General features: G+C 37.5%; 1 protein-coding gene across 2 annotated transcripts in view; it reads right to left on the bottom strand.

The window, feature by feature from the left end:
* The window catches only part of DTNBP1 (dystrobrevin binding protein 1), a 127842-nt gene that overhangs the window by 87972 nt on the left and 16358 nt on the right, over nt 1–23512 (bottom strand). For both annotated transcript variants that reach the window (XM_055322926.1, XM_055322927.1), the window contains exons 4-5: nt 19951–20011; nt 6697–6829 (exon numbers count right to left, since the gene is read on the bottom strand). In XM_055322926.1, the coding sequence (XP_055178901.1) occupies nt 6697–6829; nt 19951–20011 (194 nt within the window). The remainder of the gene's footprint in view (nt 1–6696; nt 6830–19950; nt 20012–23512) is intronic.

Here is a 23512-nt window from a genome sequence, read left to right as displayed (position 1 = left end):
CACTAAAATACCAGCATCTTGATGGCAGGTGTCAGGTCTTGTTCAGTGCCAGAGTCTATAGTGCCTGTAGGGCTATGGCACACGGCAGATGTCTTATTAGGTACTAAGCACTGAGCTGAGTGCTATCCTTAAATTTGTCATCTCAACCCTCCAACCCTCTGAGGCAGGAACTCTCATCCTCTTTCTATAAAAAAAACAAGCTTGGAGCAGTCAAGAAGCCTGTATGGGGTCTCACAGGAAGTTGTGGAACTGGGATCCAAACCCAGATGTGAGACTTCTCCAGTTCCCAGCGTATCTCCATCATTTCTTTTTTAAACTACCAGTAATTATCTATTACACAGGCGTATATAAGATGAATGGATTGCTCCATTTGAAAAAAAAAATGTAGGGATTATCCAGTCTTACTTCACAATTCCTGAGGGATCGTGTAATTAGGAGTCATATTTATTAAGCCACAGGATAAGGCAGCTAAAAGCATCATCAAAGATTCAAATCGCTCACATCGTGTAAGCCCTTTACTCTTTAATAAGGGCAGACACTCCAGAGGGCAGAGCAAGACTAAAAGTAACTCATAGCCCAAAAGATGGAAGAACTGATTGGATATGGTATTAGATTTGACAGGGAAAGCACACAAAGTTCAAGAAAGTTAAGGGAATCCTGTGACTATATATACAAGTCAGGTACTACCTTCCTAGTTTTTAAGATTTTTCTAATTATTGCTTGACTATTTAAATCTGTGTGTTACATCAAAGTATTCAGGCATAAGAGATATTTTGAGGCTACCAAATAATAAAAGAATCCAGTATTATATGAGCAAACATTTAAAAACACTGGTTCCAACATTTGGAATGATACATAAACTCCTTAAAATGAATTCATAAAAAACTTGTTTATATAACCTATAACCTACCCCACCAAAATTGGCTTTAAAATATTTTCTTATTGTAAAGAATATCAGTATCCATTCCAAGGTGTTTAAGTTGCTTATCTAAAAGCCTCAATTTTAAAACACCTCTCTATGGGGCTTACTCTAAGCCAACAAATACTAGGCCTTTGGATTTCCAGTTCTGACTAGCTATCTGTTCTACAGTTATTCATTACTAAATATAAATATCAGACTAATAACAGCAATATAGTTAAAATCAAAGGCAGCATATATTTCAAATGCTAATGACCATTCAGACTGGCAATATATATAAAAGCAAACCACCTAGACTTTAGAGGTATCTTCTAAGCAAACAGAATTAACTCTTCAAAAAGAGCTCAATACAAGCATACCTTGTTTTACTGTGCTTTGCAGATATGTTTTTTTTACAGATTCAAAGTTTGTGGCCAGTCTGCACGGAGCAAGTTTATTGGTGACATTTTTCCCAACAGCATTTGGCTCAGTGCAGGTCTCTGTGTCACATTTTGGTAATTCATTTTTTAAAAAAAGATATTTATCTATCTATCCATCTATATTTATTTAACTGGGGGGAGAGGGAGCAAGACCAGGGGCAGGGAGAGGCAGAGGGAGAGGGAGAAGCAGACTCCCCACAGAGTAGGGAGCCCGATGCAAGGCTCAATCCCAGGGCCCTGAGATCATGACCTGAGCCAAAGGCAGAAGCTTAACCAACTGAGCCACCAGGAGCCCCAACATTTTGGTAATTCTTGCAATATTTCAAACTTTATTATCACTATAGCAATATTATTACTATACTATCTTACTACTACTATAATACTATTATTATTATTACTACAGTGATCAGTAATCTTTGATGTTACTATTGTCACCATTCTGGGATGCCATGAACCACACCAGTAAAAGTGAACTTCACTGATGAATACTGTATGTGTTCTGACTGCAATACCAACTGGCCGTTCCCCCATCTCTCTCCCTCTCCTGGAGCCTCCCTAGCCCCAGAAACATAATATTGAAATGAGGCCAATTAATAATATACAATGGCCTCCAACTGTTTAAGTGAAAAGAAGAGTCACACATCTCTCACTTTAAATCAAAAGCCAGAAATGAATAAGCTCGATGAGAAGACATGCTGAAAGCTGAGACAGGTTGAAAGCTAGGCCTCTTGCACCAAGTAGTTAGCCAAGTTGTGAATGCAAAGAGAAAGTTCCTGAAGGAAATGAAAAGTGCTACTCTAATGAACCCATGAATGACAATAAAACAGAACAGGCTTATTGCAGACACGGAGCAAGTTTGAGTGTTCTGGACAGAAAATCAAACCAGCCACAGCATTCTTCAAGCCAAAGCCTAAACCAGAGCCAGGCCATGACTCTCTTCAGTTCTGTGAAGGCTGAGAGGTGAGGAAGCCACAGAAGAAAAAGTCTGAAGCTGGCAAAGGTTGGTTCATGAGGTTTAAGGAAAGTAACCATCCCTGCAGCACAAAGTGCAAGGTGAAGGAGCAAATTCTCCAGAAGATCTAGCTAAAAGATTAACAAAGGTGGATGCACTAAACAACAGATTTTCAATGCATATGAATCAGCCTTCTATTGGAAGAATATGCCATCCAGGACTTTGAGAGCTGGAGAGGAGAAGTCAATGCCTGCCTTCAAAGGACAGGCTGATGCTCTTGTTAGGGGCTAATGCAGCTGCTGACTTGAAGTTGAAGCCAATGCTCATTTACCATTCTGAAAATCCTAGAGCCCTTAAGAATGATGCTAGACCTACCTTGCCTGTGCTCTATAAATGCAAAACAAAGCCTGGATGACAACACAACTGTTACAACATGGCTGACTGAATATTTTAAGCCCAGGGTTGAGACCTATTGCTCACTGACAATGCACCTGGTCACCCAAGAGCTCTGATGGAGAAGAACACCGAGATGAACGCTGTTTGCATGCCTGCTAACACAACATCCATTTTGTAGCCCATGGATCAAGCAGTCATTTTAACTTTCAAGTCTTATTATTTATGAAATTCATTTTGTAAGGCTATAGCTACCACAGACACTGATTCCTCTGATGCATCTGGGAAAAGCAGATTACAAATCTTGCAGAAAGAACTCACCATTCTAGATTCCATTAAGAACATTTCTGATTCACGGGAACAGGTCAAAATAGTAATGTGAACAGGAGTTTGGGAGAAGTTGATTCCCACCCTCATGGATGACTTTGAGGGGTTGAAGATGTCAGTGGAGGAAGTCACTGCAGATGTGGTGGAAACAGCTGGAAAATCAGAGTTAGAAGTAGAGCCTGAAGATGGGACAGAATGGCTGCCATCTCATGATCAAACCTCAGGAGGAGATGCTTGTTATGGATGAGCAAAGAAAGTGGTTTCCTGAGATGGGAGCTTCTCCTGGTGATGACCCATGAAGACTGTTGGAATGACAATGAAGGATTTAGAATATTATATAAACTTAGTTGACCAAACAGCAGCAGGGTTTGAGAGGATTGACTCCAATTCTGAAAGAAGTTCTACTATGGATAAAATGTTATCAAGCAGCATCACAAGCTACAGAGTAATCATCCATAAAAGTCAGTCAGTTGATTAGGCAAACCTCATTCTTATTTTAAGGGCTTGCCACAGCCACCCCACCTTCAGCAATCACCACTCTGACCCGTCAGCAGTCAGCAACACGGAGGCAAGACCCTCCACCAGCAGAAAGACTGCAACTCCCTGGAAGCTCAGAGGACAGCACTGTTTAGCAATGAAGTCTTTTTTTTTTTTAAAGATTGATTCATTTATTTTAGAGAGATAATGAGTGTGAGAGTACTACAAGGAAGGGCAGAGGGAATGGGAGAGAAAATCTCAAGTAGACTCCATACCGAGAGTGGAGCCTGACTCGGGACTCAATCCCACGACCCTGAGATCCTGACCTGAGCTGAAACCAAGAGTCAAATTACCCAACTGACTGTGCCACTCGGGTGCCCCAACAATGAAGTAATTTTTAATTAAGATATACATTATTTTTTAGACATACGCTACTACACACTTAATAGATTACAGTATAATGTAAACATAGCTTTTATATGCACTGGGAAACCAAAAAATTCATTTGACTCACTTTACTGCAATACCTGTTTTATTACAGTGGTCTGGAACCAAATCCACAGTATCTGAGGTATGCCTGTATGTTCTTTTTTTTTTTTTTTTTTTGGATATTCTAAGAAAGACTTATATAAACTGCATTTCCCAAGCAGAATTAACCACAAGAATAATTAGAATTGTAGCAAAATGCATTTGATTGGTAAAGTGGTATCAAAGAACACCCATCAACAAAGTTTACTCCCAGCTAGGGAAAAAAGGGAGGTTTTCCTATCTGCAAAGAAATACATAACCGGGCAGCCTGGGTGGCTCAGCCGTTTAGCACCACCTTCAGCCCGGGGCCTGATCCTGGAGACCCAGGATCGAGTCCCACGTCAGGCTCCCTGCATAGAGCCTGCTTCTCCCTCTGCCTGTGTCTGCGCTCTCTCTCTCTCTCTCTCTCTCATAAATAAATAAAATCTTAAAAAAGAAAGAAAGAAAGAAAGAAAGAAAGAAAGAAAGAAAGAAAGAAAGAAAGAAAGAAAGACAGACAATTTAAAGCAAATGACACACAGAGGCAGGAAGGTAAGCCAAAAGAAAGTGGCTAAAAGAAAATCCCAAAGGTCTTAGAGGCTCTCTTGTTAGTGATCAAAGGCTTGAAAAGTATGCCCACAAAAGGGAAGTGAGGCAGAGGGCAACCACAGCTATTTCACATTTCTCTTAACATCCAGAATCTCCCAGAATCTCTTTTTCATGCCCCACCCTCCAGAATAACAAAATACCAACACCAGAAGATGCTTTTAATAGCCAGAGCTTTAAGAATATAGTTCATGAGGGGCTCCTGTAGGGCTCAGTCAGTTAAGTGTCCGACTCTTGATTTAGGCTCAGGTCATGATCTCAGTGTCCTAAGATGGAGGCCTGTGTCAGGCTCCACACTCAGTGTGGAGTCTGCTTGAGAGGCCCTCTCCCTCTCCCTCTGCCCCTTCCACTCGTGCTCTAAAATAAATTTTAAAAATATTTTTTTTAAAAAAAGAACACACGAGGAGAGCCTGGGTGGCACAGTTGGTTAAATGTCTGACTGTGGGTTTTGGCTTGGGTGGTGATCTCAGGGTCATGAGTTCGAGCCCTACATTGGGCTCCCAGCTCAGCACAGAGTATCAATCTGCCTCTACCCCTCCTGTTCAGGCATGCTCCCTCTTTCAAATAAATAATAAAATATTTTTTTTAAAAAAAAGAGCATATAGCTGTCATCCTGTCTCATCCCCCACTGAGACTGGGATCCTGGATCCACATCTTATTAACTGTGTGACCCTGAGCAAGTCATAATCTCTCCAAGCCTTACTTTCCTTAGCTGTAAAATGGGATAATAATAGCTACTTTTAAAGGATTAAAGGATTAAAGATAATTTTTGAGGATTAAAGATACTGTTTGTAAAGCACCTGACAGTCTCTGACATATAAGACATGCTTTAAATGTTAGCTACTGTTATCACCAACAGCATTCCAAATACCTCTCAGGTCCATTTCATCCACACACAAAAAAACTGTTTTATGATTTACTAATTACTGGCTTTATAAATCATTTTTGTTTTGCTTAAAAAGGGTAGTATTAAAAAATAAGAATTGATGATAGGGGATCCATAGCTTCTTACCTATATGACTGGATCAGGTTACCAGCCCAGAAAGTTTATCTCCCATATATCTCTTACCACTTACACTTAAGTAAGATCTTAAGTTTAGTCAGAAAAGAGTGAGCCACAATATTGTCCTCTCATGTGGTGCTATCAAACATAAAAGGTAATCTTTTGACTATAAACCCAAGAAATAAAGAATATCAGCATAATTCAATCCAATTAAGCAACAAAAATAAGGCAGCGCAGGTGGCTCAGCAGTTTAGCGCCGCCTTCAGTCCAGGGCATGATCCTGGAGACCCAGGATCAAGTCCCTTGTCGGGCTCCCTGCATGGAGCCTTGCTTCTCCTTCTGCCTGTGTCTCTGCCTCTCTGTCTGTCTCTGTCTCTCATGAGTAAATAAATGAAATCTTAAAATATATATATATATATATATATATATATATATATATATACACACACACACACACACACACATATATATATATATATGAACTTCCACAGGTATAAATTTAGCCAAACAGGTACTCATTTACCTGGATTTGTTTCATCTCTCAAGAGTTCAAGGAGGGGAAAAAAACCCCATTTCAAGATATGAAGCTCTAAGCAAACCTAATTTTTAAAGCAATTAACTTCCAGAGTACATTCTACAACCAGAACAAAGTCACTATAACCCCTTTTTATTTATTTGTACTATTTTTTTTTCTTAAAGTAGGCTCACAACCCTGAGATCAAGACCTCGGCTGAAAACAAGAGTCAGATGCTTAACAGACTTAACCACCCAGGTGCCCCTATATATTTATACTTTTAAACTGAGATCTAATGTCATACGCATAACCCTGAGTCACTCTAAGAATCAACAAATTATGTTTCCTGAGCTGAAACAGTTAGTGGTATATTTTAGAAATAATTTCTACACTTTAAAACTGTTTCCTGTCCAATCCTCTATTAATCAGAACATGAAATTAACCATAAGTCACTCTTTCCCAAAAAATCATATTAACCAAGAATTTAATGTATTCTTAAAGGGCTTTCAATTTCTATCCAGTCCTGTCCAAAATTATTCTCATTCCTAAAAGTAATGTACAGATAGAAATAAAACTTACTCAGATTTGCTGTCATGGATTCTAAATCTGCTAATAAGCCTGGAAGCTGCTGGAGCTGCTCCTGTAACTCGACTAGGCTTGTCCTCTTCTTCTCCCAGTGTGCTGAAAGCATAACCACCTCGCTGTCCACCAGCTGCAACACAGAGGAGCAAGGGTAAAGTAAAAGACTTCAGGAGTGAGGAAATGACAGCATAATGTGAGTTACTCACTGTTATCTTTTAAACTCCTCTACTGAGTATCCACAACAGGACCCCCTAAAGAAAACTGGAACTGTCTTCTTTCTTAGAAAATCACCAACTTAACAGTCAGTGCAGAAAACCTCAAATTACTGCTTGTCTGCATCTTAACCCCAGGGAGGAGAAAGTTCAGAGATGACCTTAGAAATCACTTCTAAGTATACCCTGTTTCTAAGTAAACCATGTGTTTGAAAACCCAAATCTAGAAAAAATACATCAAAAACCCAACATGAACAACCAAAAAGAAAACAAAAACAACCCAAACCACAATTACCAGGTAATTACTTGCTTTACAAAAGGAATTTTTTTAACAGAAAAGTTACTGACTGCATTTAGAATATATATGATTCAATTTATAAATAGGAACACACTGCATAAAGGAAGGTAAATAGTACTTGTATGGGAAGGACTTGAAGCAAGTGATGGATTCCAGAAAACAGGAGAAAAGCATTTATGTTCACAAAGAAGGAATTCAGATGTAAAGCGCTCCTCATAGCAGGGCTGTGGCTGAAAGACTGGACTGGACTGAAAGAATTCTAACTTCTTTCACTGCAGACTGTGAAGAAAAAGACAGACACCAGATTCTCCCAGACAATTCTGTTTGGGTCTTAACACGGTGGGAGGGAAAAGGCTTAGAATAAGATTTAGAAGGAGCATGGAGAGGTCAGCTTTTGAAAACACCACCAAAGATAAGCAAGAATTGTGAAAGATAACCACTGTGGTACAGTAAATACAAAGACTGTAAAGTTTATTATATAACAGAAGAAACTGTATTTGAATGTTAGCTGTAAATGAGAGTTTGCAGTTAAGAAAGGCAATTTACACATCTCAAGATTAAGATTTTTCAGGAGTTAGAACATGAATATGACAAATTCTTTAAGACTTTTTTTTTTAAAAGATTTCATTTACGAGAGAGAGAGAGGAGTGTGAGAGAGAATGCACATGTACATGCAAGAATGGGGGGCAGGCAGAGGGACAAGCAGACTCCCTGCTGCGTGCAGAGAGCCCACACAGGGCTTGATCCCAGGACCCTGAGATCCTGATCTGAGCTGAAATCAAGAGTCAGATGTGTCACCAACTGAGGTATGCAGGGGCCCCTGAATACCACAAATTTGCACTGCATCTCACTAAAGTGACAAAGAACTTTAGAGAAATAAAAATATAAAAAATTAGATGCAAAATGATTTGTATGTAGTACTAGACTGCTTTGATTTCTACATTTTTACAATCTAGAAATTCCCAACACAGAAACAAAAGAACTAAGCTCTGATAGAGAGGTTAAAAGCCACCTGGATTCCTTACCTTGTCCCCACTGCTTTCCAGCCCACCCTGGAGAGAAGACCATATCATCTCTCCTGGACAAGTCTCCACTGAGCTGGAGAGGTGACACCAAGCTTTACTCAAGCTGCACTGCTCATTAATTTTGTATGTTTAAAAATGCCTATGGCCAACCAAGTTTTATAAATATCCCTAGGAGTAGTTTAAGAATGCTTAGCAATGCTAATTTATCTAGCTGTGATGAATAATAAGGAAACTAAGGCTTGAAACAAGGATCTATATTCATAAAATTCATCTGTACAAACTTCTACTGACCACCCCACCCTGTCTGCCAGGCATTGTTCATGCTATGGAGATGGAATGGTGACTGAAACAAAACACATCTTGCCCACTTGGTGCTTATATCCTGGCAGCAGGTCTCCCAAATTCTCTTAGGTTCTGTTTTTAAACTCTAGAAAAGATAATTCCTATATCACAGGGCTGACTTGAGGATAATATATTTTTCCTGGTATATGTTTTTTTATAGTCTGTTAAATCTTAACTACCCTAATTAATTAGGTTAATTTGAAAAATCGAGTTTTTGATTTAACCATTTTTTACTGAAAACTAAAGTGCAACATAAATATTAAAACTACAATCTAGTTCATGACTTCTACAAAACTGAAAAGTATATTCTCAATACAGGATAGAAGCAGCATATGTAGAAAAGATATAAGAATATACTAAATGCCATTTTAAAAGAATGAGAGATTGAATGGATTCTCAGAAATCATTATCAATGATTAGGCAATACTACTAAAAACATTTTGAGCATTTTCTATGTGCCAAGCCCTGTGCTAAGCAATTTATGTGTATTATCTCTTTTAGGCCACAGAGCAACCTTATAAACTAAGCACTTTTACCACTTCTATTCTACAGATGAAGACTCTATGGTGTAATGAAGTTATGTCGCTTGCCCAAGGGCCACAGCAGACTTGAGATGGATCCCATGAATTTGACACTCGAGCCCAGGCCCTCGATCATGTTCTAGGGACTGTGCTACAGGGGTGTATGAAAGGAAGAAATAAAAAGCTAGCAGAAGAAAACGCTCTAAAAAAACTGTATTTAAACTTTACTTAATAAGAAACAATCTATCACAAGAAGGCCAATTTTTCTGCCTCTAAATAAATAATTCTGAATAAAGCCAGGTCAAACACCATTATTTCATTTTTAAGCAGTAAGACAAACCCACAGTGCTTCAGACCAAAATTCCTTCTGGTGGACACTGAAGTAGGGGCATGAAGACACAAGGAAGATACCAATGACTTATAAGACAGCTAATAATGGGACCCTACTGTATATGAAACTCAACACTTCAGTGCTTTGAGGGTACATAACTTCATGCGATGTCCAAACAATTTCATTTGGTAAGCAGGGTAAGTGGTGTTATGGCATTTTACAGATGAGACTACTAACAACAGAGAAAATAAAGTACATGCCCAAGGTCAAATGTACTAGTGCAGAAACTAGGATTTCCAACACACAGTTCAGTGAACTTTCTACCACAGCCAGAGGAGAGCAATAGTGGAACAGAAAGACAGTGAAGCATGTCTCATTTAACCAGTTTATATTTCAAAGTATTAACCCATGAATCTTAAGAGTTCAATTCGAAGGCAAGCAAATATTTCACAATAATAGTAATTAAATAGTAATTAAATGTACTGGAAGCCTAACTTTTAAAAACTGTTCTCAGTTGGGCAGCCCGGTGGCTCAGCAGTTTAGCACCGGGTTTGGCCCAGGGCATGATCCTGGAAACCGGGGATCGAATCCCAGTCAGGCTCCCGGGATGGAGCCTGTTTCTCCCTCTGCCTGTGTCTCTGCCTCTCTCTCTCTGTGTCTCTCATGAATAAATAAAATCTTAAAAACAAAACAAAAAACCTGCCTTCAGAGTCTAACCCCTAAAGTCATTATTAACTATTTGTTTATATGTTGCTAGGGAGGAGAAAAAAAAATCAAAGAACTTATAAAAAAATTGTAGAAAAAGCTTAAAAGTTACTATTGATCACAACTGTTCATTTTCTAAAATACCATCTGAATTTTAAGACTAGGTAGTAAGACTTAGCTTTAAAGTAGATGAGTATAAAATAATTTGTCAAAAAAGAACGAAAGGTTCTTAAGGATATTTGCCCTGGCAGGTTGTTTGGTTAAAGGCCACCAAAGACACACGAGCACAGTCTGACAAAATTAATTCACCACAGGTTTAACACTATGTATATTAAAGACATACATTTTAAATATTTATGTATATCTCAACAATACATCAGAACACTTTAAAATAAATTTTCATTTTTTTAAAGATTTGTGAGACTCTGGAAGAAATGGATGCATTCCTAGAAATATATAAACTACCAAAACTAAAACAGAAATAGAAAAAAACAGATCCAGGGGATCCCTGGGTGGCGCAGCAGTTTAGCGTCTGCCTTTGGCCCAGGGCGCGATCCTGGAGACCCAGGATCGAATCCCACGTCGGGCTCCCGGTGCATGGAGCCTGCTTCTCCCTCTGCCTATGTCTCTGCCTCTCTCTCTCTCTCACTGTGTGCCTATCATAAATAAATAAAATAAAATAAATTTAAAAAAAAAAAAAAAACAGATCCATAACCAGCAAGGAAATTGAAGCAGTAATCAAAAATCTCCCAACAAACAAGAGTCCAGGCAGATGGCTTCCCAAAGGAGCTCTACCAAACATTTAAAAAAGAAGTAATACCTATTCTTCTGAAGTTGTTTTAAAAAATGGAAGGAAAACTTCCAAACTCTTTCTATGAGGCCAGCATTATCTTGATCCCCAAACCAGGCAAAGACCTCCCCACCAAAAAGGAGAATTATAGACCAAAATCCTTGGTGAATATGGATGCAAAAATTCTAAAGATACTAGCCAATAGAATCCAATAGCATATTAAAAAGATTATTCACAACCAAGTGGAATTTATCCCTGGGTTGCAAGGGTGGTTCAACATCCGCAAATCAACCAATGTGATTCACTACGTTAATAAAAGAAAAGACGAGAACCATATGATCCTCTCAATAGATCCAGAAAAAGCACTGGACAAAGCATAGCATCCTTTCTTGATTAAAACTCTCCACAGTGTAGGGATAGAGGGAACATACCTCAATATCATGAAAGCCATATATGAAAAGCCCACAGCAAATAATCATTTTCAACAGGCAAAAAAACAGAGCTTTCTTTTCTCCTAAGGTCAGGAACATGACAGAAATGTCCACTCTCACCACTGTTGTTCGACACTGTACTACAAGTCCTAGCCTCAGCAATCAGACAACAAAATGAAAATAAAAGGCATCCAAATCAGCAAAGTAGTCAAACGCTCACTCTTCCCAGATGACATGATATTCTAAGTGGAAAACCCAAAAGATTCCACCCCCAAATTGCTAAAACTCATACAGGAATTCACCAAAGTGGCAGAATGTGAAATCAATTGCATTTCTACATACTAACAATGAGAAAGAAAAAAGAGAAATTAAGGAATCAAACCCACTTACAATCACACCAAAAACCATAAGATACCTAGGGATAAACCTAACCAAAGAGGCAAAGGATCTCTGAAAATTACAGAACATTCATGAAAGAAATTGAGAAAGACACAAAATGAAAAAAATGTTCCACATTCATGGATTGGAAAAACAAATTACTAAAATGTCCATGCTACCTAGAGCAATCTGTACATTTAATGCAATCCCTATCAAAATACCATCAACATTTTTCACAGAACTGGAATAAATAACCCTAAAATGTGTACCAGAAAAGACCCCAAATAACCAAAGGAATATTGAAAAAGAAAACCAAAGCTGGTGGCATCACAATGCCGGACTTCAAGCTCTCTTATAAAGCGGTGATCATCAAGACAGTATGGTACTTGATGACACACAGATCAATGGATCAGAATACAGAACCCAGAAATGGATGCTCAACCTTATGCCAACTAATCATCGACAAAACAGGAAAGAAATCCAATGGAAAAAAAGATAATCTTTTCAACAAATGGTGTTGGGAAAATGGGACAGCCACATACAGAAGAATGAAATTGGACTATTTTCTTACATCATACACAAAGATAAACTCAAAATGGATGAAAGACCTACACATTGAGACAGGAATCCATCAAAATCCTAGAGGAGAACACAGGCAGCAGCCTCTGTGACCTCGGCTGCAGCAACTTCTTGCCAAACACATCTCCAAAAAGAAAACAAAGGCAAGAATGAATTACTGGGACATCATCAAGATAAAAAGTTTCTGCACAGCAAAGGAAACAGTTGATAAAACCAAAAGACCAACAGAACAGAAGATATTTGTAAATGATATATCAGATAAAGGGCTAGTATCCAAAATCTATAAAGAACTTATCAAACTCGACACCCAAAGAATAATCCAATCAAGAAATGGGCAGAAGACATAAACAGACATTTCTCCAAAGGCTCACACATGGCAAACAGACACATGAAAAGATGCTCATCACTCGGTATCAGAGAAATACAAATCAAAACCACAATGAGATACCACCTCACGCTGGTCAAAATGGCTAAAATTAACAAGTCAGGAAACGACAGCTAGCAGAAAGGATATGGAGAAAGGGGAACCCTCTTACATTGTTGGTAGGAATGCAAGCTGGTACAGTCACTCTGTAAAACAGTATGGGGGTTCCTCAAAAATAAAGCTACCCTATGATCCAGTAATTGCACTACTAGGTATTTGCCCCATAGATACAAATGTAGTGATCCAAAGGGGCACCTGCACCCCAATGTTTATAGCAGCAATGTCCACAATAGCCAAACTATGGAAAGAGCCCAGATGTCCACTGATAAATGAATGTATAAAGAAGATGTGGTACACACACACACACAAAAATGGAATATTATTCAGCCATCAAAAAAAAAAATCTTGCCATTTACAATGAGGTGGATAGAACTAGAGGGTATCATACTAAGTGAAATAAATCAGAGAAAGACAATTATCACACAATTTCACTCATATGTGGAGTTTAGGAAACAAAATACAGGAGCAGAGGAGAAGGGAGGAAAAAATACAACGAAATCAGAGAGAAGGAGACAAACCATTAGAGACTCTTTTTTTTTTTTTTAATTTTTATTTATTTACGATAGTCACAGAGAGACAGAGAGAGAGGCAGAGACACAGGCAGATGGAGAAGCAGGCTCCATGCACCGGGAGCCCGACGTGGGATTCGATCCCGGGTCTCCAGGATCGCGCCCTGGGCCAAAGGCAGGCGCTAAACCGCTGCGCCACCCAGGGATCCCCCATTAGAGACTCTTAATCATAGGAAACAAACTGAGGGTCACTGGAGGTGTCAGGGGGATGGGGTAACTGGGTATGGGCAATGAGGGCACATGATGTAATGAGCACTGGGTGTTATATACACCTGATGAATCAGCTGATGAATCGCTTCACTCTACCTCTAAAACTAACAATACACTAAATGCTAATTGAATTTAAATTAAAAAATAAAAACAAAAGATAAGATTTGCGAGAGAAAGAGAGTGTAAGCAAGTGCATGAGCATGCTCAAGCCACCACATGCGTGCAGGGGAGAGGGGCAGAAGGAGGAGAGAATCTTAAGTAGATTTCATGCTGTGTGTGGAGCCCAAGGCAGGGCTGGACATCAGGACCCTGAGATCACAACCTGAGCCAAAACCAAGAGTCAGACACTTAACGAACTGTGTGACCCAGGTATACCTAAATTTTCGTTTTTAAAGTTGAGTAATGTATTTCTGGAAAGCAACAGAGGCACTTCTGATCAGATGTGGGTCTTAAAATAACTCTACAAATAAATTTAAACTCCCCAAGTAGCATAAATCTAACAACATACCTTACAGGAAATTCTCCTATATATTATAGAATACTTCTCACAAACAAAAGAATTATTTGTGAAAGCTCCACTACAGGATACGGTCTTTACTGAACACCGTGGGACTCATCGATGCTGATTCACATAGATGCAGTTCAGTAATTTTCACTGCTGTATGGTATCTGATTTTATGAATTTATTCTGTAGATGGACTGTGTGACTGCCTAAAGTTTCAAAAAACCTGCTCAAACATTCTGGGACAAATCTGGTGCACACGTGTAAGTTTCACAAATGAGTTACAGGTGCATCTGAGGTACCGCGCTCATCTCAGAATGGCTCAATAGGACTTGGGGTAATCAGACCTCCCCCAGCCTAGCTACCTCTGACTTCAAGTAACCTCATCTATTTACTATGTAATAAGTACCATGCCAGCATTATCAGAGGAAATATGTGCCACACCAGCATTATCAGAGGAAAGCCTGAGATGCAACGCTCTAGAGACAGCCCCAGGAGGAGAACTGTTGGAGAGAGAGCTCAACCTCAACACCTACATAATGCCAGTGTGCATTTTCTAATGCGATTGTGGAAATGGCCTTATGTTCCCGGGTTCTAGCTGCTCCTCATCACATTTCTTCCAAGGAAGAAAACAAAACTGTCCTCTGCTCATAACGACCATCTGCAGAGAAGCTTGAGGCTTAAGTTTCTAATAATCCAACGAGTATAAATTTGTGGTTTCAACTTGTATTTCTTTGATTACTAATCCTTGAAACACACATTCATATGTTTATTGGCCACTCCTGTATTTTCTTCTGTAAAATGCCTGGCCATATCTTTTGTTCACTTTCATATCGGGTAAGTTACTGCCCTCTTTTTTTGGTTTGTATATGCTGTTCAGATTTTCTGAACATTTGTGTCCTCTGTTTTATGAACTGCTTAACTTTTTCATGGTGTTAACAAACAAGCTCTGAAAACAACTGTTAGCATTTTTGATTGGTGCTTTTTATACCTTCCATAAATCTTTCTCTACCCTCAGGTCTTAAAGGTCTTCCACTGTTTCCCAAAAGATGTAATTTTTCTTTCACATTCAACTCTGATGGAGCCAAAATTTGAATGAAGGTCTTTATCTGTTACTCAACATTATACTGAAAGTTCTACCCAGTGTAAAAAGATACCAAGAAATGGAAGTTGTACACATTAGGAGGAAAGAAACAAATCCTACCATTTACACAAATGAATTCCCATGCCCAAATACAAGTTATTAGAAAAGAGGACTTAGCAAGATGTTTGAATATGCCATCAATGCACTACAAGTCAAATACTGCAGGTTTTGACAGATATCAGGACAAACAGGTCTTCTACAAAAACCTGCTAAATCATTTTACCCTTACTAGATGCTTAATTTTATTGAATTTTACATTTGATTATATTATATTGTACAATCATTCATTGTATTTTCTGCATCTGATGATCATATATTTTTCTCCTTTAATACATAAACGTGGTCAACTGCATTTAAAAGAGCTCTAATGTTGGGGCAGCTCAGTCACAGCATAGTGTCCAACTCTTCATTTTGGCTCAGGTCATGATCTCATGGTAGTGAGACTGAGTCCCGAGTCAGGCTCCATGCTGGGTGTGGAGCCTAAGACTCCTTCCCTCCCTCTGCCCCTCTTCTCCGCTACTCTCTCTCTTTTTCTCTCTCTCAAGGGGGAAAAAAAAGATCTCTAATGTCAGTCTTTTATTCCTGGAATAAACCTGGTATATAGTATTTTGTTTTTCATGTGCTGCTGTGTTTGGTTTGCCACACAACCACACACTGAGGAATGCCTTCCGTCTTCCAGCACTCACAGGACATACACGTAACAATACGAAGTTCTGGCTACCACTTATAATAAGAAAACTTTATATTTAAGATTGATACACATTCTAAAGCAATGTGTGAGAAGATTCTTAAATTATATTATAACAATTGTCAGCATATCACAATCACAAGACAGTGTGAGGAGTACACCCATAAAGGAGATGCAGGCCTTGTGTATTGCCAGTGCATATTACTGTACATAAGCAACTGTTTAATGAGTATGTTCATGGTTTGGTAATCAGAAAACTATGCCTTAAGCACTTTACATCTGAACAGATTGCTAACCTCATGTGTAGACATTTTGCTGGTTTTAAATATATTTAAGCAAGCTGGTTGAAGGTTTGGGGTTGACATGTAACACATTATAACTTTTCCAATTTTGAATATGGGAAACAGGCTCCTTGATCGAGTTTTTGCATAGAACATCTGATTTCCAGAAACTGAAGTTAAGTGAGAGATGACGATTTTATTTTGTTTATAATTTCTGTATTTATATTCATGAATGAGACTAGACTTCAATGTCACTTTCTCATACTTCCCTTGTTGGGTTTCAGTATCAAAGCTCCCCTAATCTCATAAAATAAGCTCGTCACAGTTTCCACTTTTTTCATTTCCTGCCAGAATTTGTCTAACACTGAAATGGTAGATCCTAGAAGTTTGATAGTAATCTAACTCTGTGGGCCGTTGCTTCCTTAGCAGAATTTTTAATCACTAACACAATTTATTTAATGGCCTTAATACTACTTAGGATTAGAACTGCTTCTAAAATTGATTTTGGGAAAAATTTCTAGGATTTTTGCATTTCATCTAACTTTTCAAGTTTGTCAGAATTGTTTATAAACTCTTAAGCTTCTCAATCTCTGCAATAACTGGTTATATTCCCCCTTTTTTTTTAATTCCCTTCAATTCTTAAAATTGTCTCTTGATCAATATCACCAGAGACTTAGCTACTGTATTAGTCTTCTCTAAGACCTTTTCACTTTGGGGGCACTAAGTTGCCCCCAAAGTGCTGGCTCAGTTGGGAGAGCATGTAACTCTTGATCTTGGGGTGTGAGTTCAAGCCTCATGGTAGGCATAGAGATTACTAAAAAATAAATAAAACTTTAAAAACCCAGAATACTTCACTTTGTTTAGCTTCTACTGTAATTTTATATTCTATTTCATTTACTTATCTTTATCATCTTTCATTAAGGTTTATTCTGTTCTCTTTCCAAATACTTGTTAGATTAGCTCACTCTCCATCTTTTTCCTCTATAAAACGTCCCTCTAGGGATCCCTGGGTGGCGCAGCGGTTTGGCGCCTGCCTTTAGCCCAGGGCGCGATCCTGGAGACCCGGGATCGAATCCCACGTCAGGCTCCCGGTGCATGGAGCCTGCTTCTCCCTCTGCCTGTGTCTCTGCCTCTCTCTCTCTCTCTATCATAAATAAAAAAATAAAAAAATAAAAATAAATAAAAAATAAAACGTCCCTCTAAGTCCCTCTAAGTGAATTGAGAAAATTCAACAGTTCATATGTATATTTTAAATTTTCAATGCTTTTCCTTCTTTGAATCATAAAAACTCATAATATTTTTTACTTCCAAACATATGGAATTTTCAAAATTGTTTTCTCTTACTTACAGCTTCATTTGCAGTGAGATCAGAGAATATTCTGTATGACTTCATTTATATGAAACTTGGTGAGGATTGCTTTATGCCACAGTATATGGTCAATGTTTACGTGTTCCAAATATGCTTCAATATTTGTCGGGAGAGTAGTCTGCATTTGTCCATCCGATCAACTTTGTTAATCACATTATTTAAATTTCCTATATCCATACTTATTTTATCTTTTTTTTCCCTCTCAATTAAGAGGAATATATTAAAACTCTCCCATTTTGATTATGGATTTATTGTTTTTTTTTTCCTTATAATTTTTGTCTTTCATATGTATCTTCTCCTACATTGTCTTTCCCTCATTTTCTAGGTTTCTTTTTTTAAAGATTTTATTTATTTATTTGAGACAGAGAGAGCATGCACAAGGGCAGTCCTAAGTGGGGAGAAGGATCAGAGAGAGGGAGAAGGAGGCTCCCGCTCAGCAGAGGCTTGATCCCAGGACCTGAAGATGATGACCTGCGCCAAAGGCAGATGCTTAACAAACTGAGCCACTCAGGTGCCCCCATAATGTTTATTAGTTAAGTTGATCCATATGAAACTCTAACTTTCCAAATCAAAATTAGTCTAGTACTGGTAATTTCATTTGGTTCAACCTCAGGATCTTCTGTAACTATTCTCTATTAACTCATCTTTCATATTTTCCACTTTCTTACCTCAGAGATCCCTTCTAAGTGACTTCTACAACACTATATTCTTTCTTCGTTTGTATGTAAGTGCTATTGAAGCACACCCTTTGGGTTTTTAATATGACTTTCTAAAGTCGTGTTTGATAAAGTCTTATTCCTTACTCATTTTTCAATCCATCTTTTATCTCTATAAAAGCTTTCAAAAACTTTTCATATACCTATTTAATAGTCTGCAATATCTCACATCCTTAGTCTGCAGAAACACTAAGGGGCCTAGGTTTATCCAGTTCCCTCCATGTAGAAGCTGTGTTTGTTTCTGTTGGGTGTCAAGGAACAGTCACCCGTGATCCTTTCACTTTTACTTCAGTGGTTCCTCGATCGTGCAGGAAGTAGAAATTGGAGCCCCACACTGAAAGGAGGCCAAGGCGATAGTAACAAATCCAGAAAGAGGACTGCATTTATTCTAAGCTGTTCTGAAGGTAGAGAAGTTTTCATGTCGCCTCCTTTTGCAGACAGGTAGCTTTTCTTTTCTACTCTAACCTTTCACTGAGGGATGCAGCCACTTCAGAGATCCAAGAGCTCTGTGCAGAAGTCTCAGATCCAGTTCCCCACAAAGTCTCCTTTCTCCATAAATCTTGAAAGCTTTTATTTTAGTATTTTACCCCAGCTTCTATGGGTTGTGTTTTTTTTTTCTTTTTTTTTAAGCTACTCTGATTTCAGTTCCCTGTTCTTTTTTTGTTTTCTTCTTCTTCTTCTTCCTTTTTCCCCCCCTTTAGGGTCTCCCTTACTTTTTGTGAACCCAATGCATTAAATAATTTTTAAAAAATCTATCCAGCATTTAGCCTGTAGCTACAAGGCTTTTCAAAGTACCTGATCTGCCTTACAATCAGAAACCTACATTCCCTCTTTTCAGTAACTTCTAACAGAAACACTAATGTCTAACTTTCATCACATGTACTACTCTGCTCTGTGTAACTGCTACAGCTTCACTAATTTAGGTAAGTGATAACTAAAGTCAGTCTAAATTAATTAAAAGTCAGAATCACAGAAATGTTTTCAGAAAGAAGTTTGATTGACATCAATAGCACAGAGTATTTGATCTTAGCTAATAAAGCTTTCAGTACATGTACCAACTACTTTTAATTACCGGTCACTTTTGTTCATTATACACTCTTCATGTAGTGCTAGAAAATAATTTGTTCTTCTAAGAGAAGTGATGATGACATCTGAAACATTTACATTTATTTGTTAAGCAAATTAATGACTTTAGGCAACAGACGTAAATTCAAAACATTATACCTAGATGAACCAAATATTTACTTATGACTTGAGAATAAAAGTCACAAAGTCTCTTAGCCTAACTAAACTTAGGCTTAGTTTAGAGAAATTACCAAAATGTAATTTAGGGAGTTTTATAATCAACTACTAAATTAAATTTCAGATATCCTTTAAAACATTTTAATGTAATCCCAAATGTAATTCCTTACAAAACAGCATTTGGAGCACCTGGGTGGCTCAATCGGTAGAGCCACTGCCTTCAGCTCAGGTCATGATACCAGGATCCTGGGATGGAGCCTTGCATTGGATGCCCTGCTCAGCAGGGAGTATGCTTCTCCCTCTGTCCTTCCCCCCTGCTCATCTCTCTCTCTCTCTCAAATAAATAAATAAAAATCTAAACAAAACAAAATACTAACATTTAACATCACAAAAAGATATTCTTCCCACAAGTTTAAGATGAGCTAATTCTTTACCTCTCCAGCACTTGCACATTCCTTGGCTCTTCTGTGAAGTGCAGCCCATGTATCTTCATACCTAAAATATGCAAAAATAATTCAAAATGCAAACCACACATTAAAAAAAATACCATCTAAAGATTAACTTGGAACATCCTCTGGTGCCTTAAGAGAAAGACAACTCAAATATAATGGGGACACATCTCAAGGACAAAGAAGAAACCTGAAGCGGTTTCCAGTGGCTCAACCTGGGACAATCTGAGCAACAAATAATGGTAGTGACAGGGTTATAACTCAGGGGATAAAACAAACATCCACAAGCTCACAGCGATTTAAATAAGCAACTGAACAAACAAATGGAGGGAGAGGAGAAATTCTCCTGTAGTAGAATTCCAATTAATTATTGCAAAAAAAAAAAATGACAAACATAAAAAATCACCACTTGGTAAGCACAACAATAATTGTTTCAGGCAAGAATTCTAATGGTTGCTAAAATTAGAGAAATGATGAAGAGAAACAGCATATTTATTACACAGTTTTGAAGTATCTTCCCACAAGATACCCATAAATTAAAAGGGGAGACAGTATAACAGACACTTCCCTCCACGTGATCCACAGTAATGAAACATATAAATATGTGTCTGAGAAGGACACAACATTGCCCTTCTGGTATTCTTGGGGGAAAAAAACACTGACTTGAATTTAATCATGAAAAAATAGCACGTAAATCCAAATTGAGGGGCATTTTGCAAGATAATAGTACTCTTCAAAAGTGTTGAGGTTATGAAAAACAAAGACTCAGGAACTGTTCTAGATTAATGGAGATGAAGGCAGTACAGTGGCTAAATATAACCTATGATTTTGCACTGAATCCTGGTCCCAGGAAATAAAGGCATTAGTGGGAAAGCTGATGAAATCTGAATGAAGTCTGTAGGTTACAGAGCAGTGTTTGAAATCTGACTTCTGAACAATCAGTGAATCAAAGAAGAAATTAAACAGGAAATTTAAAAAAATAAAAATAAAAATAAAAATAAACAGGAAATAAAAATGTATCTTGAAACAAATGAAAATGGAAATACAACGTACCAAAACTTTTAGAATACAGTTTTAAAAAGGAAGTTCAAATAAATGCCTACATTAAGAATAAAGATCCAAAATAAACAACCTTTACAAAACTAGAAAAAGAAAACCTGAGGTCAAAGTTAGCAGAAGAAAGGAAATACTAAAGATTGGAGAAGAAATAAATGAAACAGAGAATAGGAAAACAACAGAAAAGATTAATCAAACTAAGAGTTGATTCTTTGAAGATAAACATGATTGACAAAACTTTAGCTAGACTAATCACAGAAAAAAAGAGGACCCAAATCAGAAAATTGTAAATGAAAAAGGAGACATTATAATTGACACCACAAAAATACAAAAGGCCATAAAAGGCTACTATAACAACTATACACCAACAAACTGGACAACTAGAATAAATGGAAAAATTCTTAGAAACATTAAGACTACCAAAATGGAATTAGGAAGAAACAGAAAAATCTGAATAGCAATTACTAGTAAGGAGATTGAATCAATAATAAAAAATCTCCCAATGAAGGAAAGCCCAGGATAAGATGGCTTCACTGGTGAATTTTACTAAACATTTCAAGAAAAATTGTAACACCAATCCTTCTCAAACTCTTTCAAAAAATTGAAGGGAAAGGAATACTCCCAAACTCATTTTAGGAGGCTAGCAGTACCCTAAAATCAAAGCCAGAAAAGGACAGTATCAGAAAAGAAAACTAAAGGTCAATATTCCTGATGAATATGGATGCATAAACTCTCAATAAAATACTAGCAGGTTGAATTCAGCACATTAAAAGAATCATTCACCATGATCAAGTGGGCTTTATATCTGGGGTGAAAGGATCGTTCAACACCTGCAAATCAATGTGATACACCACATTAATAGAAAGACAAAAAAAAACATATGATCATCTCCATAGATGCAGAAAAGCCATCTGACAAAATTCAACATCTGCTCATGATAAAAAAAAAATCTTAACAAATTAGTACAAATGGAACGTAACTCCGCATAATAAAAGCCTTACTATATAAACTTACAGCTAACACCATACTCAATGGTGAAAGGCTGAAAGTTTTCCTGGTGTCCAATCTGACCACTCCTATTCAACATAGTACCAGAAGTCCTTGCCAGCACAATTAGACAAGAAAATGAAATAAAAGGCATCAGAAATGGAAAGGAAGAAGTACAATTGTCTTTACTTACAGATGACATAATTTTATACATAGAAAATCCTAAAGACTCTGTCAAAAAAAAAAAAAAACCGTTGGAACTAATCAAAAGCAATAAAGTTGCAGGATACAAAATTAACATACAAAAATCGGTAACCTTTCTATAAAGTAACAATAAATTATCCAAAAAACAAAACGATCCCATTTACAATAGCATCAAAAACAATAAGATAGTCGGGAATCACTTTAATCAAGAAGGGGAAAGATCTCTACTCTGACAGCTGTAAGACAATGATATAAGAAATCAAAGACGAAAATAAATGGAAAGGTATCCCACGTTCATGGACCAGAAGAATATTGTTAAAATGTCAATACTACCAAAAACTATCCATAGATTCAACACAATCCCTATCAAGATTCCAGAGGCTTTTTTTTTAACAGAAGTATAAATAGCCATCCAGAGACCCCAAATAGCCAAAGCAATCCTAAGAAACAAGAACAAAGAGTGAAGCATCACATTTCCTGATCTCATGCTACACTATAGAGATACAATAATCAGAAGAGTATGGGACTGGCATAAAAGCAAATAGATCAATGAAACAGAATAGAAAGTCCAGAAATAACCCCAAGCATATGTGGTCAACTAACATTTGATAAGGGAGTCAAGAATACTCAATGGAAAAGATAATCTCTTCAGTAAATGGTCCTGGGAAAAGGGATATTCACATGCAAAATAATGGAACTATACCCCTTTCTTACACCTCTCACAAAAATTAAGTCCAAATGGATTAAGATTTAAATGTAAGACTTGAAACAATGAAACTCCTAGAAGAAAACATAGATAAAAAGTTCCATGACATGGATCTTGGCAATGATTTTTTGGATATGACACCTAAAGAAAAAGCAACAAAAAGTAGTAGGACTACATCAAATTAAAAAGCTTCTGCAGCACAAAAGAAATAGCAAAATGAACAGCCTACAGAATGGGAAAAAATATTTGCAAACCATGTATCTGACAAAAGGTTAATATCCAAAATATATAGGGAACATATATACCTCAATATCAAAAAAACTCCCAAATAATCCAATTTTTAAAATGTGCAAGATACCTCACTAGATATTTTCCCAAAGATACATGAATGGCTAACAGGTATATGAAGAAATGCTCAACATCACTAATTATCATGGAAATACAAATCAAAACTACAATGAACGACCACCTCCAACTTGTTAGATTGGCAATCATCAAAAAGATATAACAAAGGCTGGTGAGTTGAGAGAAAGGAATCCTCAGTGCACTGCTGGTGGGACTATAAACAGGTATAGCCACTATGGAAAACAGAGG

The sequence above is a fragment of the Nyctereutes procyonoides genome, unplaced genomic scaffold (genome assembly GCF_905146905.1).
Source record: "Nyctereutes procyonoides isolate TBG_1078 unplaced genomic scaffold, NYPRO_anot_genome, whole genome shotgun sequence".
Lineage (NCBI taxonomy): Eukaryota > Metazoa > Chordata > Mammalia > Carnivora > Canidae > Nyctereutes > Nyctereutes procyonoides.
Note: the sequence above shows the minus strand (reverse complement) of the source record. Positions and strands in the feature narration are given on the sequence as shown.